General features: G+C 48.8%; 1 protein-coding gene across 5 annotated transcripts in view; it reads left to right on the top strand.

Moving 5' to 3' along the window:
• Window positions 1–978: 978 nt before the first annotated feature.
• Window positions 979–20837, top strand: part of EPHA10 (EPH receptor A10) — a 117317-nt gene continuing 97458 nt past the window's right edge. For all 5 annotated transcript variants that reach the window (XR_010594692.1, XM_042853977.2, XM_042853976.2 and 2 more), the window contains exons 1-3: window positions 979–1191; window positions 17163–17227; window positions 19437–20106. Coding sequence is in view for 4 of the 5 variants with exons in the window: in XM_042853977.2 (XP_042709911.1) it covers window positions 1113–1191; window positions 17163–17227; window positions 19437–20106 (814 nt within the window). In the remaining variant the exon portion in view is untranslated. The remainder of the gene's footprint in view (window positions 1192–17162; window positions 17228–19436; window positions 20107–20837) is intronic.

Raw genomic sequence — 20837 nt, 5'->3', positions numbered from 1 at the left:
AACTCTGAGCCCCAGGCTCCAAATTCCACTACAGATCCCTGAGCCCTCAGCTCCCCCAACCCAATCCCAGAGCCCCCCCAACACTCCCAGCTCCCCCCAATCCCAGAGCCCCCCCCCAGCTCTCCCTAACCAATCCAAGTCCACCAGCACTCAACTCTGTTAATCCCAGTTCCCCCAAAGCCCCAGTACTTCCAGCTCCCCCCCAACACCAGCCCCCCTCCCCCAGCACTCCCTGCCCCCCACAATCCCAGAGCTCTCCCAGCCCCCCAGGCCAGTCCCCCCAATCCCAGAGCTCTCCCCCCCCCAGGCCAGGCCAGTCCCCCTAGGCCCCCCCAATCCCAGAGCTCTCCCCCCCAGGCCAGGCCAGTCCCCCTGGGCCCCCCAATCCCAGAGCTCTCCCCCCCCAGGCCAGGCCAGTCCCCCTGGGCCCCCCAATCCCAGAGCTCTCCCTCCCCCAGGCCAGGCCAGTCCAGTCCCCCTGGGCCCCCCAATCCCAGAGCTCTCCCCCCCCCCAGGCCAGGCCAGTCCCCCTAAGCCCCCCCAATCCCAGAGCTCCCCCAAGGCCAGCTCTCCCTGCCCCCCCGAGGCGGGCCCCGCACATAGGCGAGCCTCAAATTCAAGCTTACCCGAGACCGCGCGTGCCCCACCCTCGGCTCCGCCCCCTCACTTGTAATTGGCTGGCAGGGACACCCGCCCCCGCACGCTGAGCCGCCGCTCCTCTCCCCGCCCCCTTCCTGCCCCCTTCTCTGAATGGCTGCTGTGCTCCCTTGGCCACGCCCCTCCCTGGTGTGCGGCCGCGCCCCCAAACGCTTTGCCCCTGCCGCGCCCCCCGTCGTGAGTAGCTGCTCCCCATCCTCGCCCCGCCCTTCCAGCGCACTTGTCGCTGTGATTGGCCGGTGCCACTCCTCGCCACGCCCCCTCCCACTCAGCTCTCCCCTCGCGGCGAGTGGCCGCGCCTGCCCCCGCCCCCGGCCCCGATTGGCCCGGCTGCCGGGTGGGCGGGGCGGGCTCCGACGGGAGCGGGCTCGGCGGCCGGGCCAGGGAGGGCGGGGGAGCGGCCGGGATGAGGGAGGCGGCAGCGGCAGCCGGAGCCGCGCGGAGTCGGCAGCACCATGGAGACGGGCGGAGGCGGCTTCCTCGGGGCGCTGCTGCTGCTGCCGCTGCTGCTGCCCGGGGCCGCCGCCGAGGAGGGTGAGTCCGGCCGGGGGGGCTAGGGTGCAGGGGGGTCAGAGACACGGGCAGAGGGGCGCACAAGAGCTGTGTGGGGTGTGTTGGGGGTCCTGGGCAGGGGGGATGGGGCTGGCAGGGGGGATGGGGCAGTGGGGGGGCTGGGTAGAGGGGATGGGGCAGTGGGGGGATCCTGGGCAGGGGGGATGGGGCAGTGGGGGGCTGGGCAGGGGGGATGGGGCAGTGGGGGGATCCTGGGCAGGGGGGATGGGGCAGTGGGGGAGGGGGCAGTGTGGGAAGGGGCTGGGTGGATGGGGCAGTGGGGGGATCCTGGGCAGGGGGGATGGGGCAGTGGGGGAGGGGGCAGTGTGGGAAGGGGCTGGGTGGATGGGGCAGTGGGGGGATCCTGGGCAGGGGGGATGGGGCAGTGGGGGAGGGGGCAGTGTGGGAAGGGGCTGGGTGGATGGGGCAGTGGGGGGATCCTGGGCAGGGGGGATGGGGCAGTGGGGGAGGGGGCAGTGTGGGAAGGGGCTGGGTGGATGGGGCAGTGGGGGGATCCTGGGCAGGGGGGATGGGGCAGTGTGTGTGTGGGTGGATGGGGTGTGGGGAGGGCAGTGTGGGAAGAGGCCGGGTGGATGGGGCAATGGGAGGGGGCTGGCAGGGTGGATGGGGCAGTGGGGGAAGGGGCTGGGTGGATGGGGCAGTGTGGGAGGGGGCTGGCCGGGTGGATGGGGCAGTGGGGGAAGGGGCCGGGTGGATGGGGCAGTGGGGGAAGGGGCCTGGGCCGGGTGGATGGGGCAGGGTGGGAGGGGGCTGGCAGAGTGGATGGGGCAGTGTGGGAGGGGGCCGGGCAGGGTGGATGAGGCAATGGGAGGGGGCCTGGGCAGGGTGGATGGGGCAGTGGGGGGTTGGACAGTGGCAATGTGGAGGGGCGGTTGAGTAGGGGCAGCGTGCAGGCTGGGTGGGGAAGGGGCCTTGGGAGGAGGTAGGCATGTGACAGCGAGTATCTGTGTGGGCGGGAGGATTGATGGGGGGGGGGGGGAACATCTGGTTGTCATTGAGCCATGAACTGGGCACTGACAGGAACATCTTAAAGTTCCCTGTGCCCCACGTGGTTCCTCCCAGCCTCCCTAGGAGGGTCCTTTGCCAAAACAGGTGCCTTGAAGAGAGGGGAACAGTTTGGGGATGGGGATGTGATGAATAAAGAGTTTCTGCCATCTGCATATAAATAGTGTTTCCAGCATGTTTATAAATAGTTGTTGTCATTGTAAATTGCATTTCCTGAGTGTCCCCTTCCCCTCAGCAGAAAGGACGGTAGCTGGGGGCTGGGATCAGGGGAGTGAAGTCTGCAGAAAGTCTTCCCTTCTGTGGGGAGTCTGTCCTGGACTCTGGTTGCTCACCCCTTCCCTCTAGTCTCGGTGCCTGGCCCCTTTCTATCTTGTGCCTGGAGATTCCTTGCACAGATAATTCTCTTTGGCACTTGCAGCTTTACAAGGAGCCCCTGGTTCCTCGTGCTAGTTTTGTCTGCTATGTGAAGAGAAAAGGCAGAATGGGGAAAAGCAAGCAGATTGCTCAAAAAGTCAACAGCTGGGAGGGTGCACATGTTTCCCAGTCTGCCTCCAAGATCCAAAACCTCCGCAGACTATTATTCTGGCTGTGTGAACTCCTCCTGGTTCATAATTTATGGGAGAATAGATCAGTATCTAGAGAGAACATATATAATGCGAAATCACGGTAGAGCTGTCAATTTGTGGTTGTAAAGACATGAATTTTTAGTATTGTATTTGTGCTATTGTGGGGACAATAGAACATGTGAAGGTAGGTGAGTTTCATTAGGCTGTGCAGTTATCATTCCTTTCTTAATTGACAGAATAACACCGAGAGAAGGTGGGTGAGGTAATACCTTTTATTTGACCGACTTCTATTGGTGAGAGAGACAAGGTTTTGAGCTTACACAGAGCTCTTCCTCAGGTCTGGTCTGAAGAACAGAATAACATCGAGGCAGCTTAGATATTCCCTACAGCCAGAGATCGGAAAAGATTACAGTGTAGTCTGGCCAAATCAGTGGATTTTCACTTCCTCTGGACCTATAAGTGTCTAATTTATCTGAGAGAAGTGTGTAGCTTAAAGATTTGGACAGCAGTTTTATGGTTTCCAGGACCAAAGAATCGAAAGTTTCCATCCTTGTCTGATTAATTCTTACTGTGTTTGCTGGGTTGTAATCTCATCATTTAAGGAGAGAGTAGAAGATGGACATCTGGTGATGTGAACAGTAGAGTCACTACTAACTCTAAATTCCAAGGCAGACTGGCTGACATTGTGGATAATCTGGTAAACTAAACCATGTAGATTGTATACCTTAGGCACAATTGTCATCCAGGTGAACTAACATGAGGTGCTGGTATAGAGCTTGTAATTAGTGCTGTAACCAATGCGTTCCTGTATTATTGGTGAATAATGCACTAAGTGAGAACATGATTATGATTTAGGCCCTATGTGATAAAAGTTCATAATTCAGGTAGCTAATGCAAATTCCCAATATGTTGTTGCTTGACTGGAGTTTTTTTCCTCTATGCTATGCACGTGTGTAGTTGGAAAACAGTTCTGCTTTTCTGTGGTATGCACAAATTAATTTAGAGTCCCAAAATTCTCCTGGTTACATGACTAGAATATTCTCTGGAATTGAAACTCTAGATTCAATTCCTTTTCCTTTCTTGAATTAATCCAGAGGAGATCCTGGTAATAAAGTCTGGTCAAGTGTAGTTTGTTTCGTCTTGAAATACTATTTGTGGCTGCTAACTTCCTGTATGTCTAGGTGCCACATGACTGCTGTTGCATTAACTGCATGACACTGCTTTGTTTTGTGTTGAAAAGTGTGAACTGCTGCTTCTGTTTCCATTGCCAGTGCAGTGTGGGTACTCTTGAGTCCTACACTTCGGAGCATCCTTCATTATGGGTTCCCTGGAAGCTACCTGACTTTTGGCTTACAAAAAATGCCCCATGGATATTGTGTGTGGGTCCCCATCTGGTCACTTACCCAAGTTTGTATTTATCTGTAGACAGACACACAAGCTTGCCAACACTGGCTACCTCCTCCAGACGTTGACTAGATTACCAAGAGCAATCCTACAGACAGTGGATCTCACTGGAACTCTGCTGAGAGACTGAGTGTGCCCACCTCTGGGATGGGACAGTATCTGATATAAATACACAACCCTGAGATTGGAAAGGAGGAAGGAAAGTGAACTCCTGTAGCTTGGGACTGTGCTTGTTGTACTAAATGTATCCTGAGGCTTCAGCCTTCTCTCTAATCCCTCTGCCCTTACCTCTTCCCTGTCACTGTCCACCTCAGCTGCTGCCCCTTCTTCATACTTCTAGGTCATGATGCTCTATATACCTGGAAAGACCCTCGCTCCCCCCATGCTCTTCATCACTGACCTCCCCTCCTGGATTGTCTTCTCCTCCTCCTAGCTCAGTCTCCGCTTCAAAGTTGTGAGCAGATCAGATTTGCTTACCTCAGTTCCACCTCTGTAAAGAGTGATGATAATCCTTCCTTTCTCTTGTCTGCTTCAATGGTAAAGTCTTCAGGGCAGCGGCTGTCCCACTCTCCGCTTGTGCAGTGCCCCGCACAGCAGGGCCTCTTACCGCTATTGTAATACTAATAACTGGCGTATATTTTAAGCTTCTTACCTTCTCCCTGTATCTATCACTGCTGTGTTCTATGCTTATCTTCTTTAGAAAGAGAGCTCCTTGGGGCAGTGACCCTCTCTGGCAATCCCTGGAAAATGCTGGGCAAAGCTCTGATGCTGCATTAATGATTAACAATACAAATAACAGGATGCATGTTGAAGCTATATTGAAAAGTGTGGTTCTGTCGGTGCGGTGATCACCTGGAAATTCTTGCTGGCAAGTTCCCTTTCTTTACAGTTGGTTACACGGCAGCTCTCTGAACTTGCCCTCTGGAGGTGCTTTAAAATGTCCTACGAGGAAAACTCGGAGAGGCTGACTTTGTTCTAGTCTCGTGTCTCCCACCCCTCTGCCATCTTCCTGCTTTACTTTCACACTCAAAACCATTGAATTCAATCTGGCTGTAGCATATTGATCTGCTTTCTGCAATATTTTTCATTCAAATAAAGCAGGCAAATAAATGGCTAGGAGTTCATATGCTTTTTTCCAAATGAGCCCAGTGAAGCTTAATTGAACAGCCTTTGAATTTCTGAAGAGCTGTAGTTAAAATACACTAGGGGCACTAGTGTTGCTGACATTCCCATTCACACCGTGAAGATGGTGTTCAGTGTTGCACTGTGGTGTGAAGTGGCCCAAGCCCTAGAGGATGCTGAGTGTTGCAGTCAATGTTCTGTCTAGAAATGGCGTGGCAAGCTTGGTCTCTTTCCCCATTCTACCTCTTGCTTTCTGATTACGTTGGACTCTGCTTTTCCCCTAACATAGAGCTTTGTGCTTTCCACTTGCATGGATTTAGTGATGGGTAGTGGTTTGATTTATCACTGATGGAATAGAGAGATCAATCCCACATGTGCTCGCTGCATTTACAAATTCCCATGGGGGAGAGGAGCCAGGACTCCCCTGAGTGTCTGCGCCATTCGCTTCACAGCAGAGGGCCTTAGCGTGGGAGGCTGGACAGTGAATCTAAGATCTGATGCTCTGGGCAAGATAACATCTAGGACTAAGTTATATGCAACCATTTGGATCCGAGAGCTGTTGCTTTTAAAGGCACGACCTAGTCCGCTGTGCAATAGTCTTCAGACTATTTATTCTGTGGCATTCAGATTTGGCTCGGAAATCTTGTGCAATCTGTGCCTATAGTGTGGTTTGCTTGAAAGGAAATGTTGAGTTCTCACTGTAAGAGCAGCCTGGGCTCTCCTGCCGTTGTAGGTGAAATACACTCCTTTTGTAACTAAGAAGCAGTGGGACTTTCACATGCAGGAGTTGAATCTAATCCTGGGCTATGTAGAAGTTTCTCAGACTGAGAAGCAGTCCCTACATTATTGAGAATGTTCCTGCATTGGGTTGCTCTATTTCTTCTAGGACCATAGAGGATAGAGTTGGCCACAACTTCTCTCGTTCAGTGGATGAAAACAAAGTTGAGCCCTGGTCTGACCCCCTTTCTGTTCTGTGCAGTAAACCCTGATCCTGGCTGCATGGTAGAATCTGCCCATGGTGAATTCTGGGGGAGGGAAGCTCCCTCTTTGAAGTTAAAAGGTTCCTGGTGGTTTCAGTGCATCACAATGTCTCTGTTATAGCCCTCTCTCTTTCCTCTTGCCCCTTTCACAATTCATCCATGCCCCAAATACTATATTAGTGCCCCCAATCTTACAGAGTGGTCCCTGCCACCATATCCTTCTGGGAGTGCAGTGGAAGCATCAGAGTCTGAACACCGGCCACCAAGAAAGGTTACGGTACGTGGATGGAAATGTGCTGAAAGCCCAGCTGGATCTGGGGGTTGTGTGGTTGCAATGTTCATATTAACAAAGCCTGATTTCAACCTTGATCTGCAATTAAAATGACCCCCCAACATCAAGCTGCAGCACTGGTTTTCAGCCCAGATCATTTGCCTGAACAATTTGGCTCATTTGAGAAGGCTCCTCTGACTGTCTTCCCCTCTCAGTAATGAGGGCAGGTGCAGTCCTTTGGAATAAGGCAGTTTACTGTCCGCCAGCCTTGCATGTTTTTAGCTCTGCTTCACTCTAGTGACGCCCTCTGGTGGCTGCAGCTTTTTCATTCCAAGTAATCCCACGGATTGCACCTGTTTATTTCCTGATGTGGGTTGCATTAACCTTGCCTGTTAGCCTCTGTCGGCTCCAACCTTTTGCTTTTCCTATAGGAGCCTGAGGAATTTGAAACGTTGTTTACACTTCCCAGCCTTACGGGTAGGAAGACCAAAGAATGACTGAAATGCAGTGGTGGTTGTAGCTTTGTCGGTCCCAGTATATTAGCGAGACCAGTGGTGAGGTAATAGCTTTTACTGGACCAACCTCTGTTGGTGAGAGAGACAAGCTTGTGAGCTTACACAGAGCTCTTCTTCAGGTCTGGGAAGCTCACTGGTGAATTGATCATAATGCTCCTTTCTTGCCTTAGAGTCTATAAATGAAGGAGTCCTACGCTGACTGTACTGTGGGATTGCTTTCATATTTAATGCAATAACTACCATGTTTAACTCCTCCGCAGAACTTGGCACCACAGTGCCATGGAGCCGAGGGAGCCTTGCTGCAGGATTTCGACCCTAGTGGGGCCATGTGTGTTACATGGTGGGATGCTTGCACTCCTGCCCACTGTTGGAAAAACTACTGACCTTTCACAGTGGCATCACAATGAACTAGAAGATGAAAGGATTTTGCCCACTGTGCTAATTTAATTTCCTGGACACCTGCCTGTCTTTCTGGGTGTCCTCGGTCTCTTTCTTGGGGTAATGTGTACTTGGTGGGAATCAGTTTTCACTTCTTGGCTTGCACTATCTTTTTGCCACGCTCCTTAGAAGTCACGGAGACAGAACCACTTGCCTTGAGAAGAAAAGAGCTTAAATGAATGTTGTAAGCAAGGGATGAGTGGAATCCAACAGAATAAACTGATTCTTAGTCTCTGGATGATGATTATCAAGAGAGTTTATACGTCTGTGTCTTCAAGATGTGTGTTTCAACAAGAGCCTCCTTATTACCCGAATCTATAAGGAATCTACAGACACTGAAAGCCAGAAGAGAAAAATAGAGAGAGAAGAGTGACACTCAAGTGTCTAACTAGAACATGCAAGGATTTTAAGGAACCTCTGTAGCACTTCAATCATCAGATTCCTAAGGACTGCCAGGAACTCGGCCAGAGTTCAGGTGTGCTCTGTATAATGCTGCACAGAGCTCTCCCAAATATGGGCAGAGCTAAGTTGACCTTAACTACGTATTTTGCCTTTTTTTTTTTTTTTTTTTTTTTAAGAAGCATTGGAACAGATATGTACATGATGTCCTAAGTATAAAACTGCCTGGCAGTCCCGAAATTGTCAGTGTTAACCCTTTACACTCTCTGGCCCAAGCCCACACCTTCAAGCATAGCTGTACTCTGTCTGGACCAATAGCGCCATCTCAGCCAAGACACAGAGATTTTGTGTACGAATCCTGAGCTGTGACGGCTTCATGGCACCAGAGACCCAGGGGCCAGTCTGATAAAGGAGGTTTCCTTATTCTGTTCAGATGGCTCACAGCCATTGCTATTACACAGTGATAAAGTGCCCTCCTCCAGCATGTGCAAATCCTTCATAGAGTAAGAGAGTGGGAGCAGACACGGTTACAGCAAGGCTTACGATTTAAAATAATAGAGCCTCATAAACGTAGTTTATTGCACCAATATGGAGGTTTTCACACTCTCCGGTTTTTGCAGAGTAAGAGCTCTGGCTATTCAGCTCCACTGATTTCACAAATTAAACAGTCGCCATCCCATGTGCTGCCTCAGAGAGCAGGGTTATTTTTATTCAATCTAATACAGCTTGTAGGTCAACTCAAGCTCCCTCTTGGCAGGAGAGAGTTAGTATTGTACAGCAGTAGTGGGGGAGAATCCCTGTCCTCTTAACCCCCAGCAAAACACAAGAAAGATGAAAACCTCTATTGCAGCTAGCCCCATGAATGAGCCACCCACACAACCGACTGCTCCCAGGAGACTGACTGGAAACTCAAGAAGTTGGGACACCAGCTTTTCTGTGTAAACCTACTTTATCGGCCTTCTAGTAGGAATATCCCAGTGCATTTCTCTCAAAGTGGATTGTCATTCAGATGGTTTGAGCTCCTGGGCCCGGCTCTCCCCAAACAGAACACCTGCAGCTCCCACTAGAGCCTACCTCCTAGCGACCAGGGGAGCATTAGGTGAATAGGGTTCTGTGTGTACAGAGCACACCTGAACTCTGCCTTGGCTGACCGAATTGATGCTAATCTATGGTTACAGGAGTTGTGGAGGGATGAGAATCCCTGGCAATCCTTAGGGGTCTGACTGAAGTCTTGCTTCATGTGTTCCTTAAAATTCTTGCATGTCATAGTTAGACACTTGAGTGTCACTCTTCTCTCTGGATTTTTCTCTTCCACCTTTCAATGTCTCAGACATCTGCCTGCAGATTCCTTGTATGTCTGGGTCATAAGGAAGCTCTTGTTCAGGCACACTTCTTGAAGACATTGTATAAACTCTCTCCTCAGGAGGCTGCCCAACATGTTAGGGGGCTTGATTATCATCATTGAGAGACTAAGAGTCAGTTTATTCTATTGGATTCCACTAGTCCCTTGCTAACAATGTTCATTCAAGCTCTATTGCTCTGGAGATGAGGGGTCTGCTTCTGGCCTCCGAAGGAATGCGATTCTAGGAGAGGGAATGCCGATCCAATAAGTTAGCAAGTATTCAACAACTCTGCTGCTCAATTAAGTTTGGGAGTTGGTGCTATGGCAACTGTTACACTATAGCGTAGCCTTCTCTGTGCTGGGCTGGTCAGAGAGTTTGAGGCCAGAAGGGACCCAAGATCATTTAGTCTGACCTCATGCATGACTTAGGCCACCAGTACTGCCCAGTGCCCACATGCTAAACTCAACAACCAAAATTAGGCCAAATTATCACAGCCCACAGGACACTAGACCCTTATGTGCCGCAGGCAGAGAATAGTAGGAATTGAGGTGCACCAGAGCCCGAGACCCGTGCAATTAGCAGGGAATTGATTTAAGTGAGAGATACCTGGATAATCCTGGCAAGTGACCCTCACCCCATGCTGCAGAGGAAAGCAACCCCCCTCCCCCGCCCCAGATCACAGCCAGTCTGACCTGGGGAAAACTCCTTCTGGAGCAATCCGTTAGACCCTGACCATGTGAGCAAGAACCAGCCAGGCAAGCATCTGAGAGAGAATGCTTGCCTGCCCACTTGTCCGGTGTTCTACCTCCAGCCAGGGCCATCTCTGAAGAAGCTTGCCTCAGAATACATTTTGGGGTGTGTGTGTGTGTGGGGAGGGGGAATCCCTTCCTGACCCTTGCAGGTAACCAGGTAAGTCCTGAAGCATGAGATTTTAGGAACACAAGGCATGAACCAGAAGAGACCCCGAGGGCAGCTGAGCCCTGCTCTGCCCCCCCTCCCCCCCGCCCCAATCACAAGCAACCCTGCCATCAGGGCTGGATTAATGCAGGGGCTTTAGGGCCTGCAGCTGAGGGCCTCCGGCTAAGATGTGAAATATCAGGTTCTAAGTGCTGGGGAAGATGCTGCTTGTGCGTAGGTTCTGCAAAGTACATAACACAGCCAAAGTGTGGGATGGAATTAGGTCTAGAGTTCTTGCATGCTGCGTGCTTAACCTGGCAAACTAGGTAAAGTAGGTTGGTCAGAAATACCTGGAGCTCTTGGGGAACCCAGCTTGCACAGTCCCTCGAACAACCAGCTTGAAGATACCGTTAGAGTCCCCTTTATCAAATTACCTGGTGGATGTGGTGCACCCTGTGATACTTGAATTAGCCAGCAGAGCATGCTGAACGACATTGCCATCAACTGGTATACAGAGAGCATTCCGTCTTCAGCAGACCGTTCTGAGTGCCTGTTGCCCTGTGGGGAGGCCAGGAAGAAGGAATGAATATGGATACTTCTAACCTTCTGCTCTGCCAAACACGTGCAGTCAGTGCTCCCCACGGGGCTCAGTTACTAAGGCAGGTAACCTGGGCAGCGCAGGCACCTGTGCTTCACTGGAATCCATGCACGCTGACAGGCGATAATAAACTCTCCTGAAAATGAGAAATCCAAGAATTCAGCATCAAACGATTTATAAATAACGTGATTTTTCCAAAACATCCCTTTGTGTTTTTCCAAATATTACAACACTGGACATCTCTGTCTCACTAGGTTCATGTTCTATGACAAGTTAAATGTTCTCTGAAACAAAGCAGAGATTTTCTGCACCTTGGGGTATTCTGTAGCCCATGGATGAGTGGGAAGAGTGGAGCTGCAGCCTAATGCGAGGGGAAGGATGGGCAGGCTAGAGCATGTGGGATGCTGGCTTCTGGCCCTGTCTCTTTGCTTGGCACACTTTAGCACTAGTGGTGTCTCAATGCCTATGGGACAGTATTAAGAACAGGCATGCATCTGGGTGAAAACTAGATCGTATTGTTTGAGAGGGGAAGGAGGGTCAGAGAGCAACTAAAGCAACAGTGTGAGATGCTGGGGTCTGCGAAAGCTCCCGCTTGTTCCTGTCGTTAGGGGCCCTGGGGCTCGGGACATGGAGTTATGATGTGCAAGAGAAGATGGAGCCAAGGAGCACAGAGGACTGTATCCAGACAGGCCCCACAGAGATTTCTGGGACTTAACTTTAACTGTACTTGTCACTCCACTGCAGCTCTGAAGGCTGATTTGCATGTGCCTGCTTTCTTAGCTGCTGTGCAGTGGTAGCGCTAAAGAGAGATCTGAAATCTCAATACTTTCCTGTCAGGTTGTGGTGCTGGCAAGGAGCAAACGAGCGCTTTGCTGTGCTTTGAGAAACATGCTTTATTGCCACTCCACCAGGAAGCAATATTTGAACATCTCATTAGCTTTTAAGGCCTCTCTTTTATGTGTTTTTATTCTGTTATCCAGATGTGCATATATTTGGTTAATTTCTCTATTAAGCTTCAGTAGCAGAAACATCTGTCTCTTTGGTCTTTGGAGATGGTCTCTCCCAGGGGATCTCTCTTCAAAATGGCAGCACGAGTGGATTTTATAAATATAATTTAAAAGGGCAAATAATTAATTTTGTAAAATATTGATTGCTCCTTTGAGAGCTCCCTAATACAATCATGGCGGTTCTGTTACCTGATATCCGATCTGATCAATCAGCGGGTCCCTTGGGGAGGGGATATTCCATTAAATTTCAGTTACAATACAGCCAAAGGGACTGCATACAAATTTGCCTAGCAGGTACGATGGTGTGTTGCAAATATGGAACTCAGCAGCATTGCTTATTGGTTGAAGCATGTGGTGGAGGAAGGAGAGAATCTAGCTTCTGTTCCTGGCTCTAGAACAAACACAATGTGCCTAGGAGAAGTCTCTTCCCATTGTCGACTGAGCATGACACACTTAAGTTTATTAATTCAGACCTTTGTTTGAACAGAAGCATGCCTTGGGATTGCAATTACTATTAAAGTAATGAATGACATATATAGAGGGGGGGGGGGGGAGAAAAAAGAGAAAAAGACAGTGGCTAGCTATTTTCTCCTGGGGCATCAGCGGGTCACAATGGGTTTCTCCTACAAAGCTCTGCCTGTCTCTGATAATCTATCCTGTATTATATACATCCAAATTGCGTATTCGTTAGTTCTCTTTCAATAACCATTAAGTATCATGAATATTACATATCTTATGTAACTCATACAGTACATGTGTAAACTTTAATTGGCATAACTTCTGTTTATCTTTGCTAATTTCCTGTTATTTTTTTTCTCTAATTGCTTTATTACCATTGATCATGCAAATTTGGCCAGGTCACTTTGACTCTACTCTGTGTAGGGACTTTTTACCTGATTTTTCTCTAATTGTCTCTTGGCGGTACGTTTTGCGTATCTGTCCCAATAACTCCCTTCAGTTTATGTAATATCTGTGGTCAAAACCTTTGTCCTATGCAGCCTCGGCTGTAAGCAAGTTTGCTGACTAAGAAGCTTGCTAAGAATACACTTGGGTCAAACAAAGCTGAAGCCAGCCAGTCAGTACAAACATCACCTCGGTCAGTCCAAAAATACTCATCAGACGCAACTTATAGCACTTCTCACAACCTTCTTTGCCTCTGTTTCTTCATCTGTAAGGTGAGGACAATGTGCTCCTCCCAGGGATGATGTGTGGCTTCATTTATTACTGCGTGTAGAGTGCTTTGGGGTCTTTAGTAGTAGCTAGAGGACAATGAGTTGTTAGTGTAAATTGTGTAAGGTTCTGCATTATTGACTGTTTTCCTTGTTAGCCCCTGTGTCTGTCACACGTTGTTGTAATTAAATCCAAAGCAGCCCAGAGTAACACCACTGAGGTAGGGAAGAAGACCCGGTAGGGCTTCCTCTTCATCCTCCACCCACCTCTCCCACACCCATTTTACTTCTAATACAATAAGACTCCATTATAGGCATGTAAGGAAGCTGCTGGCTGGGTCGTTTGTGGGGAGTGAACCCAAGATCTGTGGATTTAAAAGCATAAGCAGAAACTGCCTGAGCTTCAGGTCTGTGTCTATTAGCTGGAGGTAACAGCAGCCTCATACCTGCCCATGTAACCACGAGAGGGACACGCAGAGCCAAACTATGTTAACATGGGTTATGTGCAGATCTTTTGCCTAATAATCCCCCTGGAATTGTGGGTACGATGAGATAGCTAGTGTGTCCTGCTGACATTTTTAACCACAAAGAGCTCTATCTGGAAAGGGCAGAAGAGTGTCTAAAAAAGTGATGTGAAAACTGAGTCTCCCTTCTTCCCCCCCACCTCCCCAAATCAGAAACCCCTGAGCCTAGAGGAAGAAACTAGCTGCCAGTGACTTGCGCTTGCGGTCTGTTTTTTAAATTGTCATTCATTTGTTGAGGGATTTTATTCATCGCTCTAGATTTTCAAATAACGAATGCCCCATCACTGGGCTATTTGGTGATTATGTAAATAGTCGCACAAGTGTGGTGAATAATAATAATAATTCCTCTAAACTCAGCTGTGACCTGGAAATACAGGTGCTTCATTTGAACATTCACAGCTCGAAATGAAAGCTGCAGACCATGAAATGCAGGGAGGGAGGTTATTTGCGAGAAGTACTGGTTTTGTCAGAATTTGTTGCTGTAAATAATTTCAGCATCGCTGTAATCCGCTCTACTATAATGTAGGAAAAAAGCATTAGCTGAACTATGCCCAGTGGATTGTGGCCAATTTGATTGGGCTTTCGAGTAAAATGTGTGGTCTGCATTGTAACCAACACCCCCCTGCAAATGAATGATCGAGGACGGAGAGAGCCAAGGTTTGTTTTCAGTTCACTCTGAACTTCACTTCATACACATTATATTTCTTTTAAGTATTGCTCGTTGTGCTGTCCAGAAACAGCCCTCTCTCAATTTGCTGCTCAGATACTGAGAAGCCTAATGCCGCTAAGCACCGTTGGTGATGATCAGCGGAATTTATGAAGTGGTACAATATGGTGGGTCTGGCAGGGGGCATAACAAATGGCCAAATCAGCAGTAATATCATTTGATGGAAGAACTAGCATCTGCCAGGAATACACCGCAGAGGCTGGCAATTTAAGGCTTACAGATAACTAAACTTGATGTTGGGGGGGAGGGGGGGGAATTCTGCATGTGAATAAAAACTTCTTTTATTCTATGGAAACCGAAGGTAGAGATGAGACTACTTATTCTCTGCTATTGAGAGGCAAGCAGGTCATGGGTTGTGTTTTGTCTGAATCTCTGCCCTCCCGCCCGCAATCCTCAGGTTGGCTTGGGAATCCCTTATTCTCTGGGGAAAACTTTGTACCAAGCTCACAGTTTGCAAACTCATGAGTAAAGCTACTTTTTAGTCACTGGTATTTCACAGGCAGTAAACCAGTCCATGACTTTTACTATATACCCCTAACTAAAACTTGGGCTGGGGGACCGCAGGTGCTCAGGGGGGAGGAGGGGTGTGGGGGTTCCGGGGGGGGGTTGTGGCCTGCGATCCCCACTGGTGCTGGGAGGGGGGAAGGGTTGGCAGGGCTGGCAGGCTACCTACCTGGCTCCAACCAGCATGTCCCTGTAGCTCCTAGGGGGAGGGGCAGCCAGGGGGGCTCCGCGTGCTGCTTCCGCCACAAGCGCCAGCTCTGCAGCTCCCGTTCGCGGGGAACGGGGGTGGTGCCTGTGGGCGTGAGCAGTGCATGGAGCCCCCAGGGCTGCTCTGCCTAGGACCTTCAGGGACATGCTGGTGGGAGCCGGGGAGCACCCCAGGTGAGCGCCGCCACACACCCAACCACCTGCCCCAGCCCTGAGCCCCCTTCCACACACCCAAACTACTGCTGCTGGAACCAGCACCGGCTGCTGCAGAAGTCACGGAATCCATGACTTCCAGACACACCGCCTTACTCAGGAGGGAATCAGTAACGACCATGTTTTTTAATTATTGTCCCTTAACTGAATAAACAAGCTACTCTCTGTTTGTCTGTGACTGAAGTTCTAGCACAAGTTCCTGAGAGCTAGCAGTTATCCTTAATATCCTCATGGTATCAGTTTAAATGTTTGACAGTCTTTATATTCCAAAGTGGGTATTAAAAATGAACATTTTTATTATTATTGGTGATCGTCTCTTCCAATAAAAGGCCCATGTGCAACACTTACACCAGTGAAATGTTTATCACTGTGATAAAAATGCAGATGGTTCCAGCCTGTTATTTTTGGCATGAGCCTGTAGAGATTAGCCTTTATATCCTGTTAGTTTTAAAGAGAATCCCACTACAGAGAGACGGTGTCTTTATGACTTTCAGAGGGGTGAGTGAGTTTGATCCTGCCTCTCTTGGGGTACTCTGCCAAGATACTTGGTTCATTTCTACACTGGAATAAATGAATGACTTGGTATAGCCCCGGCATGGAAATTACAGCTACTGAGAGTAGAAAAGATCTGTTGGGTCATCTCGACCGTTCCAGGATCTGTCCCTGCTGGTGACCTGTGATGTTTGGCCATTACATATGGGAATCAAAGTGGGCATTTATATTTAGTGTAAAATGATATCTAGTATCTCAGGCCTGGTAGTGGCAATGGTGCATTTGGAAAGGGCAGCACCATTTTCCAATGTGTTGGAAACTGACCTCGCCCAATCCCTTTTGAGTAACTTGGATCAGAAAATGGGAGAATTTCCAGCAATTCTGCTGTTGTAAAGGTTTTGATGTTTGTAAAGTGGAACACTGTGCTTTGCTCCAAGGAGCCGCGTGGGCTAACCTGACCTAAGCTCAAGCATTAAAGTCAATTCCAATGTGGTATTTAAGGTCAAGTGGTTGTCATGGGATTAGTACTGAAAATCACTTGTTCGAATGTCATGGTATTTCTAGACCAGACTTACACACGTGAGTCATGTCTCTTTGCTGATCTTTTGGTTGTAGTATGAAGAGCTGTGTTGCAAGACACTGCTCAGAGCCCAATGCTTAGCTGTCTTTAGCTAGCTAAAGATTTCTCTACTAGTACCCATCACCATGGTATCTGAGCGTTTTAATCCTCTGGCATGAAAGCTGTGCCGTTAGTGGGAGTTTTGCCATGACCCTCAGTGACACCAGCATTTCACCACTCAGGTGTAATTGTGCGCCATAATGTGTATCCTGGAATTCTTCTTGCCACTGTAAAATAGACATCCCTCCTGGATGCAATTACAGTGTAGCTGGGTAGGTCTGCTGAAGCTTGGTGAGGTAGCGCTACCACAGCTGGCTAGTCAGAGGTACACAGGAAAGTTTTAGAAATGAGATTAAAGACTCTACATTAGCAGCAGTAAGTTCTTGAACTTAACAGTTCTCAATTAACTTACAAGCTAATGGTCTGTTCCCCCCTCTTTCTCACCCCACCTGCCCCATTTCAGGGCTCTGTGGTTACCCTGAGATAGTTGCTGACCTTCCAGACCCCCAAAACAGCATGTCCTTTGGCAGTTTTGCTGCTGCTGTTGGCACAGTAGAAATGGGCAAATGCAGAACCTGGAACTCTGGTCTCAGCTGGTCAGGGAAGGCAAAATGGCCTTTGAAATAGTTTGCAGATGTGGTAGTTGTCATCATTACATTTCTAGTGTCAGCTGGTGACAAACTGGAATTTTAAGCTGTTTCAGGGTTTCCTTTAAAGCACGGCAGTGTCACTCCTGTGAAACTGCTCCGTGGGGTGTACGTCTGAGGCACATTGTGCCTCTTTAAAAGTGAGAAGTGGTCTGAATACTGTCTCCAAATGGTCGAGCCAGTTGGTCATTTCAGAGGCTGGATGTTCAGTGTAGTTTGTCAGGGTGGCTGAGATGGGTGTGAGTTCTATAAATTCACTTTTTAACACCTCTGTCTCCCATGCAGTTGTTTTGCTGGATTCTAAGGAGTCGCAGGCCGAATTGGGCTGGACGTCGCACCCATCAAATGGGGTAAGTGAAAACATAGGCAGAGATGTTCTGTCACTATAATACAGCTCCAGCATCTCACCCGTTTCACCCCCGGTCAGCCTAGTTAACCCTGATTTAGAGCAATGGTGTGCGTCCAGCATTACTCGCCGCCTACGTGTGTCACGAATCTCTCCTAATTCTGCATGGTGATTCCAGGCTGTCTGGATTTATGGGAATGGCTTCGTGGCTCGAGCGAACTAGCTTCAGCAGCTGAGTAACGCCACCTGCGGAAGTGCATTTGTTGGTGCACTCCCTTCAAGGAGATGAAGACAGAACTCTTGATCCCGATGAGCTCCTCAGGGGTGTCCAGTGCTCTATACTGTGGAGGGCCTTTGCTTTTGGCTATTGCTTGTCTAGATAGGTATCTGCCTTCAGCCACTAAATAGCATTAGAATGATGGGTAGACAAAATTCTGCTGAAAATCCAGCTCCCAGAGGTGAGCGGAGAAGCAGCGACACATCTCCGTGATGTGAACAGCAGGCTTGACAAGCTGACACAATGCTGCCTTGACGTGAACGGTGATGTTTGTCAATCCCAGACAGCCGAGGAGAGGAGCTGAGTGACTGTATTGATTATGTCAGAGGAACACTGCAAATTGAGCATAGCTCATGACAATGCGCTTTGCATTCTTGTACTAAGAAAAGGAACTCAAGTCAATTAAAGCTTTTCTCTCTAGTTCACTTTCCAGGCCAGTTGCCTTAAGGATTCACTCTGTTCCCTGATGAGCAAAAAGGGCAGGATCTCTGGAATCCTTGGGGAACTTGACCCCATACCCCTGCATGATTTGTAGTTTGTCTAAGTGAATGGCTGCGGTGCCGCCTCTGTCTATAGCTGTGCCCGCTTTCACCTGAAAGGGCAAATCAGTGAAATCAGATGATTCCTGCTGCTCTTAACTCTCTCTTCACAAGTGACACTGCATGTTTGGAGCTTGGCTCAGGGGTCAGCTGGACTGGAGCCTGTGGGTGACTGGGAAGGAACTCCATTAGGGGGTTTCTTTGGTTATCTCACTACAAACTCTGCCACCTGTGGAAGGACTTGCTGTGAGCAGCCCTCAGATCACTTCCTTCTCAGGGCTGATGATCTAATCACCATCTCATCAATCAACGCTTCCCTGGCTGCTGCAGGGAAATGCCACTTCACTTACACTTGGGGTGAGTTTGTTCCTTGAGAGCATCAATGTCCTTGGCTTGCTTTCAGGCTGGAGATTGTCCCTGTTGGGTTTGAGGCACCTGGCTCCTTCATCCCCAGCCATCTCTAGCTTCTTTTGATATTTGGCAGTGTGAGCTGCTTCTGGGTGACACATACTACCTGTCTGGGAAGGTAAAGCCATGAGAGACAGTCGGCCTTGGGGACTTTGCCCCCGATTCTGACCTGAGTTGCTCATTCTTGGCAGGGAGGGTGGAGTCCTTCTCGCCTGTCATTTGGTGGGCAGGAGAAGGAAGTTGGCCTGACACTTCCTCTCTTCTTTCTCTCCTTTTTCCCCCCCGCCCCCGCCGGTGCTCTAATTAGGAGGGTAGTTTCCCCACTGGGGAGCTGTAGTTGCTGCTGCGCTATACTAAAATACAGCTTATGACCTAAAGCGAGTGGAGTTGCAGAGAGACTGACAGTCGCCATCTTCAGAACAGTTCAGTAGGTGCTTGGAGAGAAGAGGTCAGTCAAATGGGATTGGAAACTGGCCCTGATAATACACTTTAGTCACTAATACAGGGAAAGCCATCCCTGGCCCTGCGGGAGCGAACTGGGGGATTGTGCACCTTGCCTCTAGCTTTGTAGACAAGACTTTTCTGGCTTTTAGAAATGAGATCTTGTTTTAGACATTAAATCCTGTGTCCATCTTCTCTGTTACTGGCTGTGTTGGGATTTATGTATTCTGTGGGCTTCAGGTTTTTTTAATGTCTGCTATAATAATGCATAGGTTAAGGGGTTTTTAGTGGCTGTATTTATAATGATCTCAGTATGAAGGGGTCAGGTATCAGAGGGGTAGCTGTGTTAGTCTGGATCTGTAAAAAGCAACAGAGACGCGTCTGATGAAGTGGGCATTCACCCACGAAAGCTTATGCTCCAATACGTCTGTTAGTCTTAAAGGTGCCACAGGACTCTGTTGCTTTTTACAGTATGAAGGGGGTTTTACTTGGAAGACTGGTTCTCACTAAATAGCAGTTATCATGACGTGTGTGTGTTCTTTTTATAGTGGGAAGAAATCAGTGGAGTGGATGAAAACTACAAACCGATTCGTACCTACCAGGTCTGCAACGTCATGGAGTCAAATCAAAACAACTGGCTGCAGACTGGCTGGATTGCCAGGTGCAGTGGCCAAAGAATCTTCATTGAGCTGAAATTCACCCTGAGGGACTGTAACAGCATCCCTGGAGTGGTTGGCACGTGCAAGGAGACCTTCAACCTCTACTATGTTGAGTCAGATTCTGATCTGGGCCGCAGCATCCGTGAGAACAAGCATACAAAAATTGACACTATCGCTGCCGATGAGAGCTTCACCCAGGGGGACTTGGGCGAGCGCAAAATGAAGCTGAACACAGAGCTGAGGGAGATTGGGCACCTGAGCAAGAGAGGCTTCCACCTGGGCTTCCAGGACGTGGGTGCTTGCGTGGCTCTGGTTTCCGTGCGGGTTTATTACAAAAAGTGCCTCTCTACAGTGCAGAACTTGGCAGTGTTTCCAGACACTGTGGCAGAAGCAGCATTTGCAACCCTGGTGGAAGTTAAGGGCACCTGCGTCAATCATTCTGAAGTAGACCTGGATAGTCCTCCCAGGATGCACTGCAGTGCGGAGGGGGAGTGGCTAGTCCCCATTGGGAAATGTACATGTAGTGCTGGCTTTGAAGAAAAGGATGATGGGTGTGAAGGTAAAAATGGCCATTCGTGCTCTATTTCTATTGCAGGCCCCAATCAGTCCATCTCATTGTTATACTGTGTCCAGCACCCTGGTATCAGAGCACAATGTAAACAAATGGAATTGCATTTTGTCAATCTTGTGTTGTGGCTTTTTTTTTAGTTCATTCTGATTTACTAATCCAATAACCAGAGCTTTATTTGGGGACCAGGGAATAAGAGAGTTGTCTTTTGTGACGGTGGTTGTACTGTGCCGACTGATTCAGCAGCATCTTTGACTAAACAGACATGCCAAAGGCTCAGAATAGCTTCAGGTATTTTCCATAACTTTGTACGTGCCATAAAATGACTCTAGAACATTAATATCCCCATTGTCGTGCTTTACACTCAACTTAATAATTCAGTGACTTTACAGCTTGCAAGGTTACATTTAATGACAGCTGTAAAAATGGATATAACCCCTACTTAACTAGTGTCACTTTAATGAGTCTGATGCTGAAATTCACTTCAGTTTCTCTCTTTTAAAATGATGGTAAGAGAAACTCAGCATTACCAAGGGGCTGAGTGAGCCAGGGGGCTGGTGCTGTCCTTAGAATCAGTGTTTGGAAATGCTTTTGGAATGGAGGAGAATTATTTTGTTAACGTCTTTTTCTTAGTTCTTGTTCAATATCTAATCTCAGCCCAGCATTGTAGCAAATGCTTCTGTAAATCAAGTTAAAAATGTCAAAATAACTAAGATGCATCT

Source organism: Chrysemys picta, chromosome 23 (genome assembly GCF_011386835.1).
Source record: "Chrysemys picta bellii isolate R12L10 chromosome 23, ASM1138683v2, whole genome shotgun sequence".
In the NCBI taxonomy this organism is placed as follows: Eukaryota; Metazoa; Chordata; order Testudines; family Emydidae; genus Chrysemys; species Chrysemys picta.
This window is presented reverse-complemented; position numbering and strand designations above follow the sequence as displayed.